Source organism: Sparus aurata, chromosome 16 (genome assembly GCF_900880675.1).
Source record: "Sparus aurata chromosome 16, fSpaAur1.1, whole genome shotgun sequence".
In the NCBI taxonomy this organism is placed as follows: Eukaryota; Metazoa; Chordata; class Actinopteri; order Spariformes; family Sparidae; genus Sparus; species Sparus aurata.
In genome coordinates, this window is record NC_044202.1 from 27,736,460 (window position 1) to 27,761,709 (window position 25,250).

Consider the following 25,250-nt stretch of genomic DNA (forward strand, 5'->3'; position numbering starts at 1 on the left):
AGTTGCCATGGAAATGGGGGGAGAAAAAGGGCCACAGTGTGACAGGTCACTCGCTAATTCTTGCCACATTACATCTACCTACCTAGTTCAGGTCCTACAGTAAAAGCAACATCATGTCCTGTCTTCCTCGCTCAAATTTTCTTCCATCTCTAACTGTGCTCACCATCCTTCCTCCTTTTCATAAAGTCCTAAGAAGGATGGCTCCTTTTTTCAAAAATGTTGCTGGTTTCCAACAACATTTTTGGATGGCTTTTAATGCATTTGAATGCAGTTTAATAGTATGCAGATAACAAGATAATCTTATACAACAAGATAATCTTATATATCTATGTGTGTGTGTGTATATATATATATATCCATCCATCCATCCATCCATCCATTTTCATCCGCTTATCCGGGGCCGGTTGCGGGGGCAGCTGCCTGAGCAGGGACACCCAGACTTCCCTCTCCCCGGATACTGCCTCCAGCTCTTCCGGGAGGACCCCAAGGCGTTCCCAGGCCAGCTGAGCGACATAGTCACACCAGCGTGTCCTGAGTCTTCCTCGGGGTCTCCTCCCGGAGGGACATGCCAGGAACACCTCCCGAGGGAGGCGTCCCAGGGGCATCCGAAACAGATGCCCGAGCCACCTCAGCTGGCTCCTCTTGATGTGGAGGAGCAGCGGCTCTACTCTGAGCTCCTCCCGGGTGACAGAGCTCTTCACCCTATCTCTAAGGGAGCGCCCTACCACCCTGCGGAGGAAACTCATTTCGGCCGCTTGTATCCGGGATCTTATTCTTTCGGTCATGACCCAAAGTTCATGGCCATAGGTGAGGGTCGGAACGTAGATTGACTGGTAAATCGAGAGCTTCGCCTTTCGCCTCAGCTCTCTCTTCACCACGACAGACCGATACAAAGACCGCATTATTGCGGCCGCTGCACCGATCCGTCTGTCAATCTCACGCTCCATCCTTCCCTCACTCGTGAACAAGACCCCAAGATACTTAAACTCCTCCACTTGAGGCAGGAACTCTCCTCCCACCTGGAGGGAGCAGGCCACCTTTTTCCGGTCGAGAACCATGGCCTCGGATTTGGAGGTGCTGATTCTCATCCCAGCCGCTTCACACTCGGCTGCAAACCGCCCCAGGACATGCTGGAGGTCCCGGCTCGAAGGAGCCAACAAGACCACATCATCCGCGAAAAGCGGAGATGAGATCCATTGGCTCCCGAACCAGAACCCCTCCGGCCCGTGGCTGCGCCTAGAAATTCTGTCCATAAAAGTAATGAACAGAACCGGTGACAAAGGGCAGCCCTGCCAGGAGTCCAACATGTACTGGGAACAGGTCTGACTTACTGCCGGCAATGCGAACCAAGCTCCTGCTCCGGCAGTACAGGGACCGTACAGCCCTTAACAGAGGGCCTCCGACCCCGTACTCCCGGAGCACCCCCCACAGTATGCCACGAGGGACACGGTCGAATGCCTTTTCCAAGTCCACAAAACACATGTGGACTGGTTGGGCAAACTCCCATGAACCCTCGAGCACCCTGCAGAGGGTATAGAGCTGGTCCAGTGTTCCATGGCCAGGACGAAAACCGCATTGTTCCTCCTGGATCCGAGGTTCGACTATCGGCCGAATTCTCCTCTCCAGTACCCTGGAATAGACTTTCCCGGGGAGGCTGAGGAGTGTGATCCCCCGATAGTTGGAACACACCCTCCGGTCCCCCTTTTTAAATAGGGGAACCACCACCCCGGTCTGCCAGTCCAGAGGCACTGTCCCAGACAGTTTTTGCTTCCGAGACTGCCCGTGCTGCCCCACGCTTGGCCTGCCGGTACCCGTCAGCAGCCTCAGGAGTCCCCCGGGCCAGCCGCCGCGACAGGCACCGGAGATATATATATATATATATATATATATATATATATATATATATATATATATATATATATATATATATATATATATATATATATATATATATATATATAGTGACTTATCCAGAGTGTACCCCGCTGTCAGGCAATGTCAGCAGGGATCGGATATATATGTATCAGTTATAATAATAATATATGATGTTATGTTGTTTTAATATATACTATATGAAAAAAATACAATCATTTCCAAATGAGTGTACCGAGTGTAATAAAACGTGTGATAAATTAGTATGTGCTATATGTTGTTTAAACAGTTAAAAGGATCAAGCTTAAACTGGCTTCACAAGAAAGGTTTTTGTAAAATTTTAGTGATTTGGTATGTAGTAATAATGAGAAATAATAACATGAATTATGTTGTTAGTTGAACCACATTATCGCAAGAAATAATGTTCTGTGTTTGTTACACCTGTGTGCATTTGTATGATGTGTATGTCAGACACTGAATGTGAAAGTGAGTTTTAGGTCTGTGGAACATGAACCTGCCTGAAGGTAGAAACAACTTAGGAGAAACCTATAGCATGGTATCCTTTGAAAGTGTATTTGTATTATTGTTAGGTATGGCATTCAGTTGTAGTGAGTAGCAGTAGTGAAATTAATCATCGATGCAAAAAGACATGAATGATCTAAAGGTACATTTCCCAACAAGGTAAGTAGGAACACTCCTCAGAAACTGAGCTGCTTTATTACTTAATAATATGAATATATTATAATATATTAAAATGACTTTAAGACAATAAATACACACAGTTCATTTCAGTATTTTAGTCTATCCAGCAACAAGAACCTTCAGTCAGCAGAATGAGAGAGAGAGAAACAGGTGGATGGACAGGCTGAAAAAACAAGGAGGTGAGAATATATGTGTGTGTGAAGTTTTATTCAGACATAGAAAAGAACAGTGTGTGCCACGAGGTGAGGTGTTGAGATGAAAGAGGGAGAGGAAGAAAAAAAAAAGCCTCTGAAGTCTCCCGTCTTCCCATCCTGCCCCGAGAGCATCCTGCTTGTCTGGCCCAGGAGCAGGGGGAGGACAGACAATGAAATGAGGTAGGACCAGAGGAAGTCCTGACTGCTTCAGGCAGTCGTTCCCGCCAACTTCACTCCGTTCCACTTTTCTTTGGAAGTACGTTGCTTTTGGCTTTCATCCTTTCCTCCTCCTTTCCTCTTCCCTCTCTTTTTATTCCTCCCATTCTGTAACTCCTTCTCCTCTCCTCTCCCTCTGCACTGTGACATTAAGAAGCCTCCCACCAAAAAGGCTTTCTTTGCTCTCTTTCTTTATTTTCAATTCGGTCACCCTTGTTCTCATTCTCAGACAATCTCCGCTGTCAACATTAGCATTAAGTCAGCATTAGCCCTCTGCTGTGCGCTCTCTTCCTGGTCCCCATTTTCCAGCTCAGCATCTTGGCTCAGATAATGCAGAAACATGGTCACCTTATCTCCTCAGAAATGACACACTGGGCTCACGTCATGTCAAACGTCGCTTTGTCCTATCTGATCCCCAGACTGAAATAAAAAAATGCCCTGCTGAGCCCTGAGTTTAAGACACAGCCCCAGATCTTTAATGGAATGTGTTTGTGTGAGTGTGTGTATGTGTCCATGTGGTGTGTGCATCTTAGTCAGTTTTCACTGCCAGCATTTGTATAATGAAGGATGAACAGAGATGATCTGTCAGTGGATTTGTGTGTGACTAAAGCAGGAGACAAAGGTGCAGAGAATACAAAGTCATGTGAGGCTAGTCACAAGACCAGTGTCAAGTTGGGTAACATTTGTAAAATCCTTTCATTAACAAAATAAGAGTGCCTTGCTCAACCAAACCATAAACCCATTAGAAGAGGTTGACTATTGAGACCTATTGATCTTAATGTTGTTTGTTTTTATTTTCATTTGTTGACAAAATGTACAAAATAAAATGATCCTTCATCAGCCGTCCTACCTGCGAGCATAGATCCTGGGGCTTCCCTCCCATGCTGTGGGGCAGTTCTCTGCAGCGCGTGGACAGGTTGAGGATGGCCGTGGCTGCCATGTGGGCGGCCTCCATGTCGTGACTGTAGTCAAAGCTGCTCTTGCTGCAGGTGCTGCTGGCGCTGCTACCCCCACCCCCTCTGCCTCCTCCTGCGCCCCCTCCTCCACCTCCACAGCTCAGGCTGCTACTGCTACTGCTGGGAGCGTAGGTGCTGGTGGTGCTGCTGGCTGAGCTGGAGTTCTTGCAGTAACGTTTGGCTGCAGGACAAATTAAAGACATTTGAAAGAGGGCTTAATGCATTTCAATGAATACTTACAATTATGTATGATATGCATTTACATGTTAATTGAATGTGTCTTCATGTAGTTTGTGTTTAAATTAAATCCTGCAAACTTGTCAAATACTGTACAAGTAGTACTGTACAGTTGTCTGATAAATTTGGTATTTTGATTGACAGTCATATCCAAATTTTAAATAATTTTCCACATCAGAGGACCCGACAAAAAATTCTTGTGTCCCCAATTTATTTAAGCTTTGAATAATTGTGTGTTCATTTATGAGTTTACTAAATCTTCAACACAAATAAAACAGTAAATCCACTGTGGGAGAAGTGAAAGGAAAGTGATGGGAATGTACAGTGGAAATTAACAGAGTCCATTTTTATCTTGCTGTAAAATAATACCGTCATATCCTTTGGGGGAGGTGTCTCTTTGTCCGTGCACTTTGGGTGCAATGGCCCGTTTCCCATACACTTGGTGGTTGTTACTGCCATCAAAGGTGCTGTAGTCAAAGCTGGTCTTGGAGTACTTCTCCAGCTCCTTGGCCAGGTTAGAGCGGGGCGTGCTGGTGGAAACATTGTTCTTGTAACCATACTGAGGATAGTCCAGTTGTTTGACAAAGCACATAGGCCTGGAAAATAAATGACGAGGGGGTGGAAGTTGGACCGAGGCACTCAACATTGCCCAGGGGAAGAGAGGGAACTTGGGGTTTGGTTAATAAATGGGCAGATGCAAGGGAGCGGGCAGACTGCTATGGTAAAAATCCAGGATTAGAATATAGAGGATGATGCTGGTGGAGGGTAGGGTGATTTAGGGTGCAGGGCCTCCCTTTTATACACCATAGCATGGATGTTTTCTTCTGCTTTACAAAAAAAAAAAAAACCCACTACAAATGTTTTTTCCATCCCTAGTCAATAAAAAACTAAATTAAATTTCTGCATTTCTTTTATAATACTTGGACACTCTGATATGCTTTTATCATTTGATGTGCATTTATGTCCCTGATCTAAGACCAGGAAAACATTTGATGTAATATCATGCACTAGTGATGTTTAGTTAGATATAAATATAAAATGTACAACTACTGACTTTTCATCGCCGCATTTTCATGACAATCAGAGAAACTCTCCTTCAAAAAGCTTTGCCTTTACTCTGATAAATGAAAACTATTTTGTTAAAATCTAATAAAGCGATTTGCCTTCAATAGTGAGCAGAGGAATGAACATGCCGTTTCTTGAAAGTATTCTCAGTGGACAGGAGAACATAAACATAAAACAAAAAAGGAGACATAAAATCTCAATAGCTTTACAAATTGCTGGGGAAAAAAGAACAAACCATTCCAACATGACTGAGTATTGTATATTTGCATTTTGCATTTTCCTTTCAGGGAATGACCACAGCTGAAGAGTACCTACCTTAAAACTCGGTCAGAGGCCTGGTTGGACTTGGAGCCATCACAGCTCTGGTGCTTCTCCTGGGCTTTGGCCAGCTTTTCAGCTGCAGCGATAGGACATCCTGACAGACTGAAATGAGAAAGTGACTTCAGTGGAAGAGTGACACATGAATCTAAGACACATTTTGATATGTGAAAGTGCTACACTGAATGCACATGCTGTATGATATTTGGCTTGTTAGAGTACTGCCAGCCTGAAAGCTTGTGCACCTCCGTTTGTCAGCCAATCAATCCCATCGTCTACCAGTTTGAAAGTAACTGACCGTATTGACTTACTTTTAGCACTTTCATAACAACACAATTGGTGATGGCATGCATGTCTGGTTGAGTGGCTTGAAATAATTCTCAGAATAGATATTCCCTTATGGACAAATGTGCATTTTTACATGCATGCTGCAGCATCTTGTGTCCTTTAAACGCATGCTGACAAGACACACACTCACTCACATACACTTGGGATCTAAACCTACAGCCTGTTACAATAGAATTTAGGGCTGTAAAACTTTCTCCTGACAAGTAACTGAGCAAATGTGACAAAAGTTCATGTTGTTATCCTTAACCCCCATTATTCTCCATCCAGTCTGTCAACTGTGGTGTGCTGGGCAGTGCTGAAAAAAATTGCTTTGACAATGGCCTGAAGCCAGTATAGAGTTGTGTCCATGAACACCTGTCATCAGACGTGCCTGAATGTGTGCAGGGGTAATAGTGTGTATCAGGTTCGGAAAGCGTGTGGTAGAGTTTGGAGGTTTATAACAGCTCTTTCTAGTTAAAGTGAAAGTTTACTGTGCATGCCTATTTTGCAGTGCAGCCGTGTCACTAAGCACGGCATGGAGGCATTCTGGCCCTCCCAGGTCTGCACCTCTCCTGTCACCCTGGCTGAGTGGCAGAAAGGTGCTAATGGTTGCTGCTATGCCCGGCTCCCTGAGCATCTGCTGCGGGTGACACTCTTCTTTCACTGTCACCTCGCCCCGTCTGACAGCACTGGCAGGAGTGCCCTGCTACTTCAGTTTCTCCCTCCAAACCTGCACCTGATAGATGCCATTTTCACCACAAGCTGATAAATGATTTATGCTGTGGTGTGAATTGCAGCATTCCAATCGGTCTCAGTTAGACTATGGGATCGTTAAGCATCTGAACTACTTTAATATTTTCTTTCTAACCAACATCATAAGACAAACTGTACTTATCCACACACAAAAGATGATGTGTTGAAAGGACAAAGAGAATGGATTTCACAATAACTAAAAAAAAGATGATGTTAAAAAAAACTGAGGATGACAAAATTATTTAAGGTAGCTTGCTAGAAAAAAAGTCCCACTGTGAAAAAAGGAGGGTGCAGCATGGACAGTGCCAGTTTCACAAGGGCAGGCTGTCGCTTACCTTCTGTGGGAGTTTCTGTTGCTATTGACATGGCCGCGTCCCGTGCAGCCAGGCGTAGGACACTTAAGAACATTCTCATACATAGCCACTACTTCATATAGACAGGAGACAGGAGTGAAAGACAGGGAAGGTTAGGAGCCCCTTACAATCACGCATGAGCTTTATTAGTGTGTGAGGAGCTTGGCATTATAAACATCATTAAGAAATGAGCCTGTATGAACCCAAATGACCTCTTCTTCATTTTAATGAACACTAGTTTAAGAGGGCAGTCAAGGTTTCCCACCATATTGCCTCCACTTACCCAGCCCTTTCAAATTAGTATTCATGGAATAGGGACAGTCATGAATAAAAAGATGTCATTTAAGTTTAACAGGACAAAGCCAGCAAGAGAGAAAAATGGAAGGAAATTTTGGGCATGCAGAGAGTAGAGCAACCAACAGCTAGCAATCATGCAAAACACAAGCCTTGAAATCAATGGAAGAAGCAGACAGATGGAATACAGCTCCTTGATAGAGTGTGCTTTGTTATCATCCGCACGTTGTTAGGGTAGAGAGTGCAGTCTTCAATACCATTTACCATTAAAACAGTCCATAACTGTCTCAGATCCCCTTAGCAACCAGCCAATTAGATTAATGATCTATGGATGTCCGAGAGGAGCCGTCGGAGCACCGCAGGTGCGGGAAAGGGTTGTCTTGTGCGCAGGGCCAAACCCCATTGGCACCAGCTTCATCATTATCACCCCCTTAAACTTTAACCCCTCATCATCCTCTTTCCCGTACATACTAATTGGTGTTCGGTGCAGGTAATTGGACAAAGCCTGCCACCTCAACATGCCACAAGCCAATACATTATGCATATCCCAGTTTTGCCCTGCCCTCTGCAAAGACACAGATAAAATGGAAAGAAAACACTTGGTCTGATTCTGTGGGCACTGACAGAACTACAGGGATGCTGAGGAAAAGAATCACATGAGGAAGTAATGTGGCTCCAAATGCCTTGTATGTTACAAAGGTAATTCATTTTAAATACAAAACAAAGACTCCCATGTGAGGTGATTAAATATTTTAGCATTTGTCAGAAAAGAGCTACAGGAACAGGAATTAATGAATATGAGATATAATTTAATCATCATTTCTCACATTTCCCAAGGAACAACCTGGTTGTACTGTGTGAATTCCCAATTAAATGAAGCCAGTGCATTAATAATACATTGTCCATTCAGTACAGCAAATGTGTTAACAGGGGAGATACTTGCACATAGCTAAATCTTCCACAGAGCAGGTATGACAGGTACCCATCTCTGCTTTTAAAATGGGGGAGCAAGGTGTCAGACTGCATGAGACTATCGAGCTCATGTAACAGAAACCTGTGACTGACTGCTACATGGCTGATAATGCAGAGACCCAATAGCGATAAATCATGCCATCTAAAGCAGGTCACCTTTTCACAGCAACAAGACTGTGTGTATATGTGTGTTTCACTCCCAAGTATCCTGAGAGTCAGGGAAGAAGTACTGAAGATGATGCCACAAAGATTAAGAAAGAGAACTTTTTGTGATCTGAAGCACATTAGTGGTGTCATCTGCACAATAAGTCAGCCTGATCAAGACAAGTGAGGAATAGGAGGAGGAACACAGACATAATATTCCAAAATCTCCAGTGACAATCAATTCAAGCACATCCCAAATTCCATTCTTGCGCTCTTGATCCCAGTCAAGGTCAACTGCTCTGAGTCATTACACATTTCTGGGAGGAGGGCACAGCTCAGGTTAGGGACCTTTGTGTGAGTGGCACTACGCAGAACAAAATGTATCTGTGACACTGCTGGTCTTTACAAGCCTGAGTTTCATGGTAACTGCCATTACGGCCTTCTTTTCTTTAGATTGCTGTGTGGGTCATGGCAGATCATAACTTGATTTTCAGACAGCAGTTAATGAAACGTGTAAAGGGGCTTTTATTAAGGAGTTTGCACAAGGTGAGTGAGACTAAATAACTGGGGTGAAATCTCTAAAGGAAAAACTCACTATTAATTCAAAGGTAATGTTTATTGCCACTTCACTTGATCTGTGGCTTAGAGATATGACACTGCCTTTCTATTCAACAGAACATAATTGAGCAAGAAATACAAATAAATGAATGGAGTTTAAGGCACGGGTGACTGAAACTTGCTCAGTGTTATCAAGGTCTGTGAGCATGTTCAAGTTTTGTGAAAAAATGAAATGTTAAGACTCAATTAACATTAAAAAGCTAAACAGATTAATGAAATATAACAGCATGGTATTTCACCTTTCTTATCAGTCTCACAGTCAGTAAAACATTTTGTGAAGAAGCATGCTGCCATTGTTTCCCCTACAATGGTTAAAAGCAACAACAATTGACAGGATTATCACATGCTTTGAATCCCTGTCAGTCATTAGTCTCATCCATTGAAATAAATCACTGATTGACAACTTTTGACCATTCCACCAATCGCTGCATGGCCATTATTCACCAAGGTCTTATTTCCCATCTCATCACCACGGCACACTAGGCAGGCAATCAGCAAGCAAAACCATGGCCCCATGCAAAAGGTCACAAGAGAAATGCAGCTGCAACCAAAGTGACCCCTCACTGTACCCCCCGCTCAAATATCAAACACAGTCCAGTCGTGACAGCAAGCACACAGCACATCAAACAAGCTCGACACAGCAGTGTTTACGGGAAACATGCCGATTCCTGAACATCAAAGAACATAAAGGCCACAGGTTGGATAAATAAGCCAAACTGGTGTTTGACTGGTGTGTGACTGAAGTGCTTACTTTCTGGTGGCACCCTGTCTTTGTGTGGACAGCCAGAGAGGCTCCGATGGTGGGGGTACAGTCCTGTCACGTGACCCGTGCCGTCGCAGCCTGGTGTCGGACACCGACTCTCCTTTTTGTCTGCACGTGAAGCATCTGTTATCAGAAAATCATACCGAGGGCATCACATATGACAAAATGGTGGACTGCGACCGCTTCGATACAAAAAACTTTTTTTGAAAATATAATGCAGAAAAACATGCTCGGGATAATCTGTGATCATTAATTTCCCAGTGAAGTTTACTGTTTCAGTGCAGAAGTTTTATTTTAGATAATAAGGTTTCGGTAAATTGTAAAATATCCTGTCTGTGTATGATAACCACATTTAAGGGATCATTGCCAAAAATGTGTGTATGTTGGCCATATATTGATATCTGCATTTTGTAACTTCCTCATATCGATATTGGCATCGGCCCCAAAAATCGAGTATCAGTCAGGCCATAGTACAGTTGTCCGAACATAATATTAAATTACAAATCATGATTTCACGATTATGAGCTTTCTTCTAGATTGATATAAATATGTAAAATCCAGGAAACAGTCTTAGTTGAAGAACCCACGTCTGTAACCAAATGTAGGCCCTTGTCTACTGCAACCAAAAACATTTGAATTTTAAGTGGATTTAATTTTTTGTTCATAGTCCATTATGTATAACTGTGCTTATTTGAAGAAATGCAGTGAAAATTGACAAGAACAAAGACTCAATAACTGTCTTGATGACAGATTGTTTGATTGTGAGGTTTGCTCACTGTAATGAAATTGTGAATACACACACACACACACACACACACACACACACACAAACACAAACCGGATGGGATTGTCTTTCCCTTCCCAAAATCTGGTTCTTCTGTTTCTCGGAAACCCAGATCAGATATAGTTACCCCCCCAACTGTCAAGACAACTGGCATCGTTTCTGTAGATGTAACCATTCACCTTTGAAACACTCTGACTCTCAAAGAAGGTCAAGGATTCTTCTTACAATCAACATACAATGGCTCTTGTTGATGCAGTTGACATTACCACTTGCAATGAAAATTAGGAAGATTTACAAATCAATAATAGTTTTGTACAATATCTTTTCATAGCAGAGTTACAGGAATATAGTGTTCAGATTGTATAATCAGTTTGGATCCAATTGAGTAACAGAAACATTTATCTGAATATCTGAAGCAAGATTAGCAGAGTAGGTAATAGGGAAAAGGGAGTGGCTATTATATTTTGCCATAGAAAGAAAGACCACTGTTTAAAATTTGCAGGCCTGTGCAACTTAGTGTATCCACCTAGGGCACTTACTGTCAAACCACAATGAAACAGAGGTTGTGGAATAAGAGCAATAAAAAGAATAATCGACTAAATTGGTAGAGGGGTTGAGAAAGGACAAATTTGAGAGGTGCGATGGAGCACACTGACTCATCCATTTACAAGTGGTCACCAAATGAAATCCCTCATCTTACTGATCAGATAAAAGGACATCATTATCCATTGTGGCTGTCATCTATCTATGTCACGTTAGAAGTATATGAGTTTGGTACAATATTGCGATGTCATGTCTGGTTCTTCTGTTAACGCCAGTGCAGTCTAGGCAGGGAAATTTCATGTTGATAAAGCACTTGGTATGCATGCTAAATGTGGCTTTTTATTAAAATTAATTCTTTTGGGCACATTATCACACTGACTTTGTGTTTGAACAGTAAGTTGGAAATAATTCTTCATTTCCACACACATGCATGCACAAGTGAACACGTACACATACATGATGCTTGTGCGTTTTTCTCGTCATGCTTCCATTGCAGAGGAGCCAAGTGGAAGGCATATTAGAAAGCAGGGGATATTGATTGTGGCTGGGGACGGTCTGTGCTTTGCATAGCAAATGGCCCCCATTACCATACCATCTCTGGATAATTAATGTACAGTCGGTGTGCCTGTCGTCTGTTATCGGTCATTCTGATACCGTTCCATTTTCATCTCAGCCTTGTGCTTCTCTTCGGAGCTGGGCTCTTCTCTGAATCCCCCATCCCCCATTCCCCCTCCCTCATCATGCTCTGTTTTATGAATCACACAGGAACCCTGGTCAACGAGTGTCTGCTACTATCTTGCCTGAGGGAAAGATGTTATCATGATGCAACTGTCTCACGTACTCTCATTATTCCAACATTAGTCAGACACAGGGGCCATCGAAGGCCGTTGAAATTAACATTTGTGTGGCATTTAAGTTGCAATATATACCTGCGGTGAGTTGTGTGGCATTTAAGGTGTGATATCACCCTGCTGTGAATTAGCATCCTCTTTTTTGTTGGCCTCATCTGATACCATCCTTATGGGAGGAAATCATTTAACCTAACAAATTTTAAATATTGTTGCACTAAAAGATCTGATGAGGAGTCAAATAAGGAAGATGAAATCAGACTACTGTAAATGCCACTGCAGTACCTGTAAGACTGCTACTCCAAACTCACGTATGTAAGCACATTCGGTACACCATATAACAATTACCACTGATGGAATACTGCAGTCTTTGTACTATGTACTATGGTATCAGTAAGTATCAACTTGAACAGTAGGTCATGAGCGTCATGACAAACGTAAAAAGCTTCTTTGTTCCCTACAGAATGAACTTTTCCAAAGACAGAGGATCTCTGTTTTGTAGCTTCCACTCCCAAGTGCTTGTGCAGGTTTAAAAATAGGCAGCTTTACCCCAAGCTGCATCGAAGGGATGAGATTTGCGGTCCTAACAGTCCGTGCAGATTGCCATTACTTATGCCTGACAAGCCTACCCTCTGATGTTTCCATGCTGGCCTATTTTAACAACATAAGCTGCTGCTGCTGCTGCTCCTGCTGCTACCGAGATGCGAATTTCCAAATTGGCTGAAAAAGCTTGTCCTGGGGTTATAGTGAAGTTCCCAGAATGCATGTGGGCTGTCTAGTCTCCAGTACAGGATAGATAGAATAAAGAGCCAAACAGTGGCAGACAGACATTTTACCTGAGCTTGTTAAATAAGGTAAACATGACTATACTTGTCTAGATATGGTTTCCAATGGATCATTGGTGTGCATCTGAGCATGTCCATGTTTGAAAGAGCCACTCACCTTTATGGTAGAAAGGCTTCTTCATTCCATCAGGTAGTCGGGCTTTACGGTCAACACCGTAACCATGCCTCTGGCTATGGTCCCCATGGTTATACCTCACCCCGTCTCTCCTGGCAGCCTCAGCCGCCATCTTATCCCGCATTGCCTTAGCACGTTCTGACTCTAGTGCAATGGCCTTCTCCAACAGGGACAGGTTACCCTTTGTCATGTCAAACACTTCTTCTGATCGGTCCGATGTCACAGAGGCTGTGTCCTCATCAAAGTCCCGGTGGATGGAGTGATATCGGTCATCCTGTGCACAACTGGAGAAGGCCTTGGAGCGTGGGCTCAGCTGTTCCTCAAGCTTCATGAGATTGTCCATGTCAGAATAATTCCTTTCAAGCATCCGCCTGTCTTCTTGGCTGTGGTTGAAATCAGCATAGCTGTGATGCTGGGGCTGCTGATTGGGATCCCCACATGAAAAATGAATTTGCTGGGACGGCCCATTTCGGTCAGAGGACTTTGTTTCACTTAGTTTCCGAGCCAGGTCAAAACACTGATTCCGTAGGCACTCCAGACTGCTTAAACACACTTCCTCATCGCTGTTTTCTATTTGTCCATTACTAATTGTTTTACCTTGTCCGTTACCACCATTACGTGCATTTCCACCATTGTGAGTACAGTCATTCTCACCCCCATTTTGAGCTGTACCATCCTCAAACTCCTGTCCTTCTAAATTGTCAGCCAGTACAGCACCATGACCTTGGGCCAGCAGTTTCAGGGAATCCACTGTCTCTCGAACGACATCACTGTCAATGTCCAAACTTAGATCACCCCTCTGTGTTTCATCCCCTTCCCCCTCTTCCTCCTCCTCCTCTTCCTCCTCCTCTTCCTCTTCTTCTTCCTCCTCCTCCTCTTCATCATCTTCCTCCTCCTCTTCTTCCTCCTCCTCCTCGTCTTCTTCCTCAGCGCTGTTGGACGAGTTGCTGTTCATCTCAGATTCTGTCATGGCTCGGTTCGCAGCATCTTCTGCGATCTTGCCCAGGTTGAGGAGGGACTTGGCCACAAGTTCATCGTAGTTCTCGTACTCATCATTGTTATTGTCGTCCTTCTCTGTCATCTGGCCAGATGTGGCATTACTGCCACCACCTCTACCATCGCCTTGGGCCCCCTGGCCGCTGCTCATCTGATTGTCCTCTGTTGGAAAGAAAGAACAAACGTCTTGTAATTTCATTTCCGTTATTCTGTTTTACTGGCAAATCAGATTTCTGGGCTTGGTCCATCTAATTGGATAAGGAACTCTTTGCTTCCCCTAATAATTTACTTTGAGAGTCTTAACAGCAGCTTGTGTTCTGAATTGTGAATCAGCACAGGAAGTTAAATATAGCAGTTGGGGAAGGTTCCAGAGAAAGATGCTCTAGTAAAAGAGAATCAATGATACCAGGGACTATATCTTTAGCACGTGTTATATTTGCCTTATTTCCAAGATGACTTTTGAAAATGATATTCACAGGTCTTATAATTAACATTATTGCTAAAGAATTCTGTAAATAGCTGCAAACGAGATTACGTTTGATTCATTATTCAACAGTGTAAATCAAAACACTGTGAGATGTCTTTGAGTTAGAGATATCGTTTTTTTTTTAACAGGAGAGTCTAAAATCTGAGAGATAATGTAGTGTTCCATCTGCCACACTCAGTAGCTATTCATCATTTGCTAGTAAAGTTATTTTTCTTTCAATCATCAGTATCTTTAGAATTCCTTTCACTCCCTAATTGATTCTGACAGGCTGCAAAAGGTTACTGAACCTCTTCTGTCAGTAATTTCGAGCACTCACTCCTGGAGCACTTCCAATCTCTCCTTTCACATTTCCGCCCTGAGCCGCCAACAGCACATCGCTCACATTGGCGTCACATTTGCCACTTACAACCCCCCACCAAATTGAACAGACAATGAATAATAGTATTAGTGACAACAGTGCAATTGTTAGTGATGAAATATTAACTGTCACCAGGTTCAAAGACATGTCTGTAATCACAATATAAACAATGACTGATCAGTATCAAAATTACAAAGATGGTTGCAAACACATCACAATATGCATTCAAAAACAAATCTGAATAATATCAAACTACATACTTGTACTGCATATAGACTACACAGACACTCACACTGACTTTACCTCACTCACATACTGTACACAAACACGGTTCCACACACTCCAATCTTAGAGTAACACCGTATCAGTGCTTTGGGGGTGAGGGCTTCGGAGCGGGAACAAGGAACAGTCACGACTGACCAGACACATATTTTAACAGTAGAAGGCTTCTTACAGCAGCGTCCTGCACCAGGGGTTTAATTTTTGGTGTCATGAAACATGGCACAGGAACACAATTTGAAGAACAATCAAGGTACACAAAAGGGAAACAAAACAGATAAAGGAGGGAACAGAGAAACTGTCCCACTCTGAATTGGCTATGGATTTGCTAACCAAGCCACTGAAAAAACACTGAGAAGCTCCAGAATCTCTCCTCTATTACATGTAGGAAACTAGAATCTGCCAAGCTACCATCCAGTATTGCTGTCTCGGGGCAAATGCTGTATATGATAAAGAGCCATATGGAAAGATTTTTCTGCTGTTCTTTGGGGAAATGCTGCAGATTATAATGTTGTTAAGTCTGTCTATTCAAGCACACATAATAATTGAAGAAGAGCTCAATGATAAGAAAAAATTGGAGAATTCATCAGGATAGTGAATACTGTCCAGTGACAACAAGTACTGTGGCCATTTCCATAGCACTCATCAAAATGACATGCTAATCATCTACGACCAATGTAAATAGAGAGGCTTGACGGGCTGATGAGACAGTGGCAACAGTCCGCTTTCTCACTGTTAAGGGTAAGGCCTTGGCTGTAGGCTTTAATGAACACCAGTCTGTAGAGATTTTTTCACATTCTTCACGAAAATACAGGCATGGATGCTGAGATGCCATATCAACACTTTGGGTGGGTAGAGCTACGCATCAAACAGGGTTAACAGACTCCTCTCTCAGAGCTTCACTCTTAATTGGACTTGAAGGCACTGTCAGGTCCAATAGTGATGCGGGGGTGTAATGCAAAATCTGCTGGAGAGAAACCTGCCAAATCTGGTTTTAGCCACCTTGGGGGATGGGGGTTCTGTAATCCCAGTCCCAAAACTAGATTGTATGTTGTACAGTATTATGTGCACAAAAAGATAGGCATAATTAAAAAAAATGCTTTGATTGTGAAAAGCTCTAATATTTTTATGATTTATTATTTGTCAAGGGACAGAGATCTGAACATTATTTTGATATTAAAATTGATCAGATTGTTCATAGTCCTAAAAAATAATCATGGCTCCAGTTTTTCCTGATTTAGCATGTAGGATCTAATACTTCTGGCAAAGGTCTTATGCAGAAGTTTAACATTGCAATGGGTGGGAAATAATCGCAAAGGAAGACCCTGCTACTTTTCATAAGTAGCTAACAATTAAGTGTCAGTGCACCTCTCCTCCAGATTTTAATGGGTTTTAGACTAGCAGTGTAATAAAGCCTTTGAAAATAACTATGCGTAATGCAAGTAAAATGCACAAATGAATTAATGAATGAATTGTCTAGAAACTATACACAAGAAATGCAGTCCATGCCAGACTATGTTTGTTGTTTTAGGTCCTTATCTCATTCCAGTGCAAAACACCATCAGTGTTTGAACATCACTGTTAGGCTCATCAAATGTTAAAATATAAACCACAGATATGCAGATGCAATCCTTGACAATAATGGCAACATTTTAAAATAGATAGATATGCTTAGAATTGTTTAAAATTTTAGGGAAATATGTTTATTTGTTTTTTGGTGGAAAGTTACACAAGAAGTTTTATACTATTCTCCTGTGTGTGTGGTAAATATGAACCCATGCTTAGCAGCTAAATAACTTTAGCCTCATACAAAAGCCTGAGAGGCGGAAAACAGCTGTAGGTAACAAACTCCAGCTATCAGAAGAATCCTTAATTACAAGATTAGATCTGATTTGTTTGATCAGTACAAAAATCCATGTTTAAAAACAATAATTTGCCATTTTACAGGGGTTATATGGCAGATGACTTCTTCTGGGCACAGTGATTTGCTGGAGTGTTTCCTGGTTACCTGATAAGCGGCAACTGAGCCAAGAAAAAAATCTGCCAAAATGGAAATCTGTAATTTTTATCTTAAATAATCAAACAAGTAGTCTGAGTTCTGTAACTTTAGGTGGATTTACTACCTTTGGTCAAAGCCAGGCTACCTTTTTCCCTTGTTTTCAGTCATTGTGCTAAGAGGGCTGGCTGTAGCCCTAAAATGGACCATACACAGACTGGAGTGCAACATACCTTCTCATCTAACTCAAAATCAAATTTGCTCCTGAAATGTTGGACTGTTGAAAATTGAAAACCCATTGAAAAATTGAAACGGTTGTTCTGGTGCATTTGATGTATTTGAGACATCTATCCAATGTGTTTCAATATGATGATAAAGCAATCTCACCTTGCCCTTGACTCTGCTCTCCTTCCTCCTCCTCTCCCTCGTCAAAGTCCACCTCTTCTAATGCTTCCTCCTCTTCATCTGCCTCCTGCACCCTCTCCTCATCGACCTCTTCCTCCTCTTCTTGCTCCACCTCTACCTCCTCTTCTTCCTCCTCTTCCTCACCCTCTCCATCCCCTCTTTCCATCCCCCCATCTTCATGCTCCATTTGCTCTATGTTGTAGTCCATGTAGCCTTCCATCTCCTCTTCTTCCTCCTCCACTTCACCCTCTTCCTCTTCTTCCTCTACTGTTTCTTCCTCCTCCTCTTCCTCCCTGTTGTCCATCTCTTCTGTTCCGTCTGTCTCGTAGCAATCATCCATGGTGGAGTTGTTCATGTCACCTAGGTAGGCGCTCCTCTTAGGGGACGTTTCCAGGGTTTGTCTGTCTAGACTCTTTCTCTTCTTAGCCAGAGGGCAGCCGTACACACTGCAGAGGGGAGATAAGAGGGCAGCCATTAGCTGTTAGCCTCACCTGGCCAGAAGTGCTAATGCTCATTTGCAGCCAGGATTCTGTGTTGAGGTTTTGTGCTTTACAAACTACATTTGGAGAGAATACAAAGCACAAAACAGAAATGGAAAAAAAGCTTCTCACTGCAAGGAAACCCCCCCTCTTAAGTTCGTCTGCTGGGAAATATATTAAACTTTGCTTAACCAACATAATTAGATATGTAATCATTAACTATTGAGCAATAATATTAAATGCTCAATTTCTTCCAGAAAAGCACATACAAATAGATGAAATCTCTATCTTTGAAGCAAACAAAGAAGAAGATTATGTTTATTTTCAGTTTCATTTATATTCAGGTAACATCAATTTGTTCTTCAGGCAAAAGAAAATCACTGTGCATGCTCCGCAAACACTTTGTTCCAGACTGAAATGCCCTTGTTCTGACGTGAACCAAGTGCAGCAAAACACAACTGCCTGTCTGGAATTGACTGTAAGAGACAACCTGCAGCCTGATTAATTGAATCTTGCCAAGGCACCTTAGATTTTAATGTATTCTCTGGCTCCCCTAGGCAGCAGGGGGACAGATCCTAATCTGATAATCTGGGTATTCGCTCAGGCTATTGATCACAGGGGTTTAATCCATTTTGCTCACCAAACCTCTGAGAGCCCCGAACTGCTACCTGCCCCCCCAAAGTAAGCTACATGAGTGTGACTTCAGAATGAGTGCTACTGCTTGTGCATTTGTGTATGAGTTTGTGTACGTGTGTGGCTGTGTGCAAACATTTGGCACATTTGGACAAAAGCACCCACAGTCAGTCAGTCAGTCAGAATTATGATGAGTTCTGCTGAGTGTTTTGGCGATCAAATAAACCCCCTGTCCAGGCTGGAGTGTTAGAGAGCTAAACACGCTTTGGGCATGTTCACTCAGCTGTGAAATATCCCTGGCTCCTATTTTTTACAACCTCTGGACATTTCCCTGGCTCTGCGCTACTTAGAGTAAGACCTGATGTGAATGAATGGCACAAGGCTGTGTGAGAGACTAAGAAAATGGTAGGTGTTAGTTAATGTGTGCTGGTTTTGTGGTCGAGTGGCTATAGAAAAGGATCATGGCAGTGGTGGGATATTGTAGGATGGTGAATCACAATCTTCCAAACTGATTTCTGTTTCCTCTTTTTCTGTTGTTATATAGTAAGTCCCACAGTGTAATATCTATCCATCCCGCTCTCCCTGATGTCCATCAGTCAGCCAGGGTCCAGTCAGCTGGCAGGTTCAATCTTGCACAGTCCAGGGATTCCTTAATGGTCTGACCCGCTGTACCCCCCGCAAACAGAGTCTTCATTGCATTAATCTAAGCCCACATGGAAACTCATTCCCTGCCTGACAGCCAGACCTCTCCCCCAGGGCAGCGCGAAGGTCTGTGGGACAGTGAGGGAGCGGGGGTGTGCGGTACGGCACTGTGATCAATAGTGCTTGTGACTAAACATCTCAAAAGCACATTAAAATGCCACTCATCCTGGCCCCTCCATTTCAGGGCCCTCTCCAAATAAATCAAGGGCCGGTCCCAGCAGGTTAGTGGCTGCCAAGGCAGGCAGCCTGGCAGGAGAGGAGGATAGGTGAGTGGGAGGAAGGAGGAGGGGGAGCACTGCAGGGATCGAAAGAGGGAGAGGGAAAAGTGCTGTGGGAATGGCAGACAGACACAGGCCATCAACCCTCTATCCCTCTCTGTCTCCTGCCTCTCACCTTTATCTTCACAATAAAGTCTTAAAGCAGCATTTGCTGTCAAGCAGTGTGTCAAAATTGAGCTCAGTGGTGACTACACCTGAATCAAAAAAGTTGTTGAATTGCTTTAATCAATCAACATCATCTAATGGATAGTAAATAATAAATGCTGGGTTGTGTGTATTGTATCTTAAAAAGGAGTCAAGTTCACCTCATTATCCTGAGTCAGAACTGTACAAACAAAAAGACCTTTTAATAATGGAGAGTGAGGAACAAAACCTGATATGCTAAAAGATCCACCTACAGTGGAACAGATATTTGGTTCTTTTTTAAAAGCCCCTGATCATCGAATGTAACTGCAGATCATTTAAGGTAAATTACTTTTCATCATACTCGTGTTAAGGAGTTGTGAGGTTGCTGTGACACTGTGAGAGGTGTGTTTGCCCCGACGCTCCTATGCACAGCGATGACTAAGGAACAGGAAGCCTCCACAGCTCCTCCATCCCACGTTGCATGGCTCTGTCACTGTGTGACCTTGGCTACAACATTCGTCATCACAGGCAATGCTTCCCACTCACTGCTTGGCAATTAAAATTCCAGAAATAAATTGGTGGCATTTGAATCAAAAAGAAAACAAATTCTGCAGGAATTGTGCACAAAAAGGAAAGAATGAGAAAACACTGTGTCTCTCCAAGTCTCAATTGCTTTGTCCCCTGGTATAATCACAAAATCCTCCAGGAGGAGTTTGTGGTATTAGAGGTGGCAATCAAAGAAGAAAAGAGCTTCAGATAACAAAACGGCCCCTCCATATCATATGGAGTGGGCAGTCTTAGCATTATAAGATTGAACAAATTATATTACATTGTGAGCAAGTGGCCCTTAATGCAGACAAAACCTTCTTGAAACATTACAGAGAGATCCCCATTTCTGGAGCATTAATGTGAGGCAGGAGAAAAGAGCAGAGAACTCCCGTTCAGCTAATTTTGGGTGACAGTTAAGCGACTGCTGGAATGCGACAGCATTCCACGGTGCCTTTATTAGCAGTCATATCAGCGGCTGTTCTCAGCAGGGGCAAAAGCTTTAGCCAGTCATTAGCATCACATGCTATTTGTCTCTGTGACACAGAGATGAGGCCACTGTTGCCTCTTCTTCTGCCTGCTCTCATTGCTGCTTTTTCCTTGACTTCTCTCTCTCATCATTTCCTCTTGTCACCCAACATTCAAACCACATCATTTCCCCCTCTGTTATCACTCATCAAAACCTCACCTGCTCCCTTTCCTTCCATTCATACACTCTCTCTACCTCACCTATATATTTGAGTATATAGTACCTCAATTCCTCTCTCATATTTCTATTTCATATAATGATATTTTCCCAACATACTCTTTCCACTTTTCCCCCATTTTTTCCAACCCCCTTCCCTCAGCCTTGGCTTATTGTTGTCTCAGCAGAGCACACAACTGATGGTGGGAATGCACCACCTCTGGCTTTGCCCCCTATCCAGCTGGAGGATCTATAGACACGTGTGGCAGAGCCCCGTCTCCATGGTGATACCCTCCAGAAATCCACGAGGGAGTCGCCATCCTCACAGCAAGCCAGTGAGAAAAAATGAGAGAGAGAGACAGACGGCGAGAGAAAACGAGAGGTGCACAGCAGAAGCAGAGGCTATATACAGACACGAGAATGTATGTTTATGTGCACGTGTGTATATACCTCTTTTGTGTGCACACAAAATGGGGAAATCTATGGTAGAGTGGTTGAAAAGAAAAGGAGAGATGTGTGTGTGTGTGTGTGTGTGTGTGTGTGCATGTGTGCGTGTGTGAGTGTGTATGTGTGTGTGCGTATGTGTGTGTGTATGTGCGTGCGTGTGTGCATTCATGCGTGCGCGTGTGTGTGTGTGTGTGTGTGTAAGAGGAGAGAGGATCATTTCAGAGCTGTCAGGCTTCTCCCGCTAGCAGGAAAGAACAAAAGACAGTGTCTTGGTGAGGGAGGCTCAGCGCATGGCAGACGCTGCAATTTGGGGCGTTTTCTGGCATCTCAGGCTCCAGCTCACATTTCAGCTGCTGTGCCTCATTCACACAAGCATCAGAATGACAGCTTTAAATAAAACTCATAAAATACGTAGTTGCAATGTGTCTGTGAGACATGTATGATGTGTGTGTTGTGCCTGGTTCAGATTTTATATACCAGTCGGTTTATAGCCCGATTCAGCAGACATAGGGCATCGGGTTGGGAACGACAACTGACGCCGGGCGTGAAAATCAATTCTTTTAGCTCATGTAGTGCGTCATAGTGGGTGAAAATTGACAGCGCATTGAGGACTGTGAATCTTGACCAATAGGAGCCGATTCGCTCTTCCATACACAGCTGTAAATGGTGAAACAAAGAGGATTAATGTTGGTGCAGCAAGGAGAAACTATGAAACACAATTCTGATGTATTTAGGTGGCTTTCTGGGTCCTAATGGAAATTTGGATCTAGCAGAATATGTTTAATTTTATGTTGGTTTAGGCATGATTAAATTAAAGGGGACTGTTGGGTCTTGGTGGAGGTATGTGCTCTACTTAGTGCCTTTCTAGTTATGTATTTTGAACAACTAATATAATGATTGAATAAGTCAAATTATTTGTGTTTTTAGACTATTTGAATTAAGAGGACACGTTGGGATTTTAAGATGGATCAGGTAAATTACAGATAAGTGTATCATACAAGCCATTTTGCATCAATTGATAGCGGAGGTCCTGTGCAGGAGAGCTCATCTGGCAGCAGATTCTAGGGGTGTAATGTGGCCATCGGTCATCCTGCAGCTAAATTCAGTCCTGGATTAGCCAGGTAAGGACTCTCTTCACCAGCGTAATGACTTCAATCAATCACCCTAACTCAGAGACACACAGTGAGGCCAGCTAGTTAGCTGCTAGCCCAGCAGCCATTTTAGGGAAGGAATTCCATCCTCTTGCCTGTCCATTTGTCTATGTAAGCCACAGTGGAGGTTGTCAAGTAACTGTTCACTAAGCTAACACAGACAAGCTGATATGAATGAATAGAGAGACTGAGTTAAATTTCATTGTGAACAGAATTATACTTTCTTCCTTCATTTAGGAAGAAATCAATTCTCAGTGGTAATGCATTGAGAGAGTGTTAAGTCATGTGCAGTTTTCTTTCTCTCACTGCACATGTGCTTCATCGTGGTGAGCGCACTGCCAATGATTCCTGCCTGAAAAACAATATGAGCATGAGATTCTGTATGTCGCATTTTTCTAACAGTAGTTGGAATCCCATAGATGTTTGAATATTCTCAACTCTTCTGTGCAAGTCCTGGAGCTGCAGTGCTTAGCATTAACCACGGCAACTTAATGCAGACAGCCCTGCTTCACAGACTGTGCCAAGTGCTGTTCAGAAAGACATTTCTCTGTGCTGGACAATTATGCTCCTCCTCTACTCTTTTCTTTAATCACACATAGAGCTGATCTTTAAAACAGTCTTATGAATTTATAATGTGTAGCTTATATCTGTTACTGGATATGCGGGATGTTGCTTCTTCTGCAACAATGAAGTTGAAAGGATCCTAGACTTCTGTGCTGATCAGTGGGAAGGGGTTGCTTTGCTGCCTGTATGTACAGTATGTGTGTGACTGCTCTGAGGAATTTATACGTACAAACAGCAGTGACACTATTCCTAGAAGATTACCAGCGTGTTTTCTTGCCAGAATCGCTCATCGCTATGTCAAAAGAAGATAAACCGAAACAATCATTACAGATTGTGAGCAGACCATGTAGGCGGAATGTCAGCAGCGTTTCAGTGTGTTTGCCACTACCGGTCATTAAATGGCCAAACTGGCCTTAAGAAAAGACTAGCCTAAACTCAAGGGGGGACACTAGGTCATTTTTCCCAGGCCCTTAATCATAGGAAGGCCAAAAGGGCCAAAAAAGACCCTCTAACCCTTAAAATAATATGCTAGAGATAATTTTGTCCTGGGCACAGGCAAGACTATTGATGGCCCTGGTTTTCATGATACTGGAATTTCTAACTTTGATACAATACCAATATTCAAAAACAGCATCATAGTTAATTTACCTCTGGAGGAGGCCACGTGGGCACTGCAGCAGTGAATGTGTCAACTCACTGCTGGAAACGAGATTGAAAACTTACGGCTGGTACAGAGTAATGAAATGGTTTAAAATATTCAGAATTGATGTGTATTGATAAATTTATATTTTTTGGCAACATTCATCTTTAATGAGAATAACTTACATGACTCTTGAATGTTACCAAAGTAGAGCTGCGACAAAAAATTGTTTTTGTTATAGATAGTCAATTATTTAATTAATCATCTGCTCAAAAAAATGTCCAGGCTGACATCTTCAGACTGCTGCTCAATTTACTGACTCATAAGAATATGAAAGAAGCACATTCTCACTAACAACCAAGGAACACTTGTCATTTTTGCTTGAAAATTAACTAAAGCGATTCAAAACAGTAACTTACATTTACACTGTCAGTAACACAACAATAATGTTGAGTAAGAGCAAGAAAATAAAGAACACATTTAGTGATACACTTCCCCTGAAAAGACCAAAACCCGAAATGGACTGATCAATCTAACAAGTACTGCCTCTTAGTTGAAGACTGATGGATCTTTTTCCTCACCACACCTGTCTAAAAACAATTAAAACCACATCGGTGAGCCACACTGTTGCACTGGGTGACACGTTCCTTCATTCCTTCATACCTTCATACCTTCATACATGAACATAGGAACTGAAGTGATTTAACCCTCATGCCCTCCTCGGGCATTTTTGTACATTTTTCTTGAAATGTTTTTGATTTAGCAATCATTTTGGCTGTGTTACAGCTTGTGGCATGCATTTTTGCAGGAACTTTTCTTTTTAGTAAAATTTTTGAAATCCAGTGTCTTTTACTCTTACATGTCTTTTCTTTTCCTGGAATGCATTTTGATCCCTCTGACCACCTTCGTGGCCAAAAATGTACACGCACAAAATCAGCCATAAAATCCTCATACATCAATATTTTTTTCTGCTTTTTTTTGCTTGACCCCTTAATCAGCTTGTTCCCTGATCAAAATGATCAAATATTCAATAATTTCAGGGTTTTAACCCTTTAAATGCCAGTTTAATTATTTGAATAATTAATTATCTTTAAAAAAAAAAAAACCCACAAAAATTGTAGTATTTTCCATATAATAGGTATTAGGCTGTTGGGGCTTTGGTGATGATTAGAGCCTTGCATATATCAAAGATTAGCAACGAAATTGGTTTGATTGCATTAGTCTTTTTTATGTAGGAATAGATACTCCCTCTAACCACCTTCGTGGCCAAAAATGCCTCATTGACTTTCATTAAAACCACAGTACAGTTTTTCTCAATTGTTTACACACAAAAATTGGTACTTGAGACACAATGACCACAACATGTAACTCATGCACCAACCCACTGAACCAATTCTGCTAAACTACAAGCACAATACCTGCTTTACAATCAAACTGCAGTTCTAAAGCACACTTTTTTTAAAACACTACACACAATTCTCTGCATTTGGCACAATTTTCATAAAGAAAATCTCTGTCACTGTCATTCAAAATTCTAAAGTGAATTGCCCTACTATGCG

General features: G+C 42.5%; 1 protein-coding gene across 13 annotated transcripts in view; it reads right to left on the reverse strand.

The window, feature by feature from the left end:
* Positions 1–25,250, reverse strand: part of myt1lb (myelin transcription factor 1-like, b) — a 117,277-nt gene that overhangs the window by 24,593 nt on the left and 67,434 nt on the right. For 9 of the 13 annotated variants that reach the window (XM_030443336.1, XM_030443330.1, XM_030443331.1 and 6 more), the window contains 7 exons: positions 17,423–17,886; positions 12,902–14,077; positions 9,773–9,907; positions 6,976–7,066; positions 5,558–5,665; positions 4,547–4,773; positions 3,835–4,121 (listed from right to left, as the gene is read on the reverse strand). In XM_030443336.1, coding sequence (XP_030299196.1) covers positions 3,835–4,121; positions 4,547–4,773; positions 5,558–5,665; positions 6,976–7,066; positions 9,773–9,907; positions 12,902–14,077; positions 17,423–17,886 — 2,488 coding nt within the window. The remainder of the gene's footprint in view (positions 1–3,834; positions 4,122–4,546; positions 4,774–5,557; positions 5,666–6,975; positions 7,067–9,772; positions 9,908–12,901; positions 14,078–17,422; positions 17,887–25,250) is intronic. The other 4 variants (XM_030443333.1, XM_030443332.1, XM_030443338.1 and 1 more) reach the window with 4 other exon arrangements.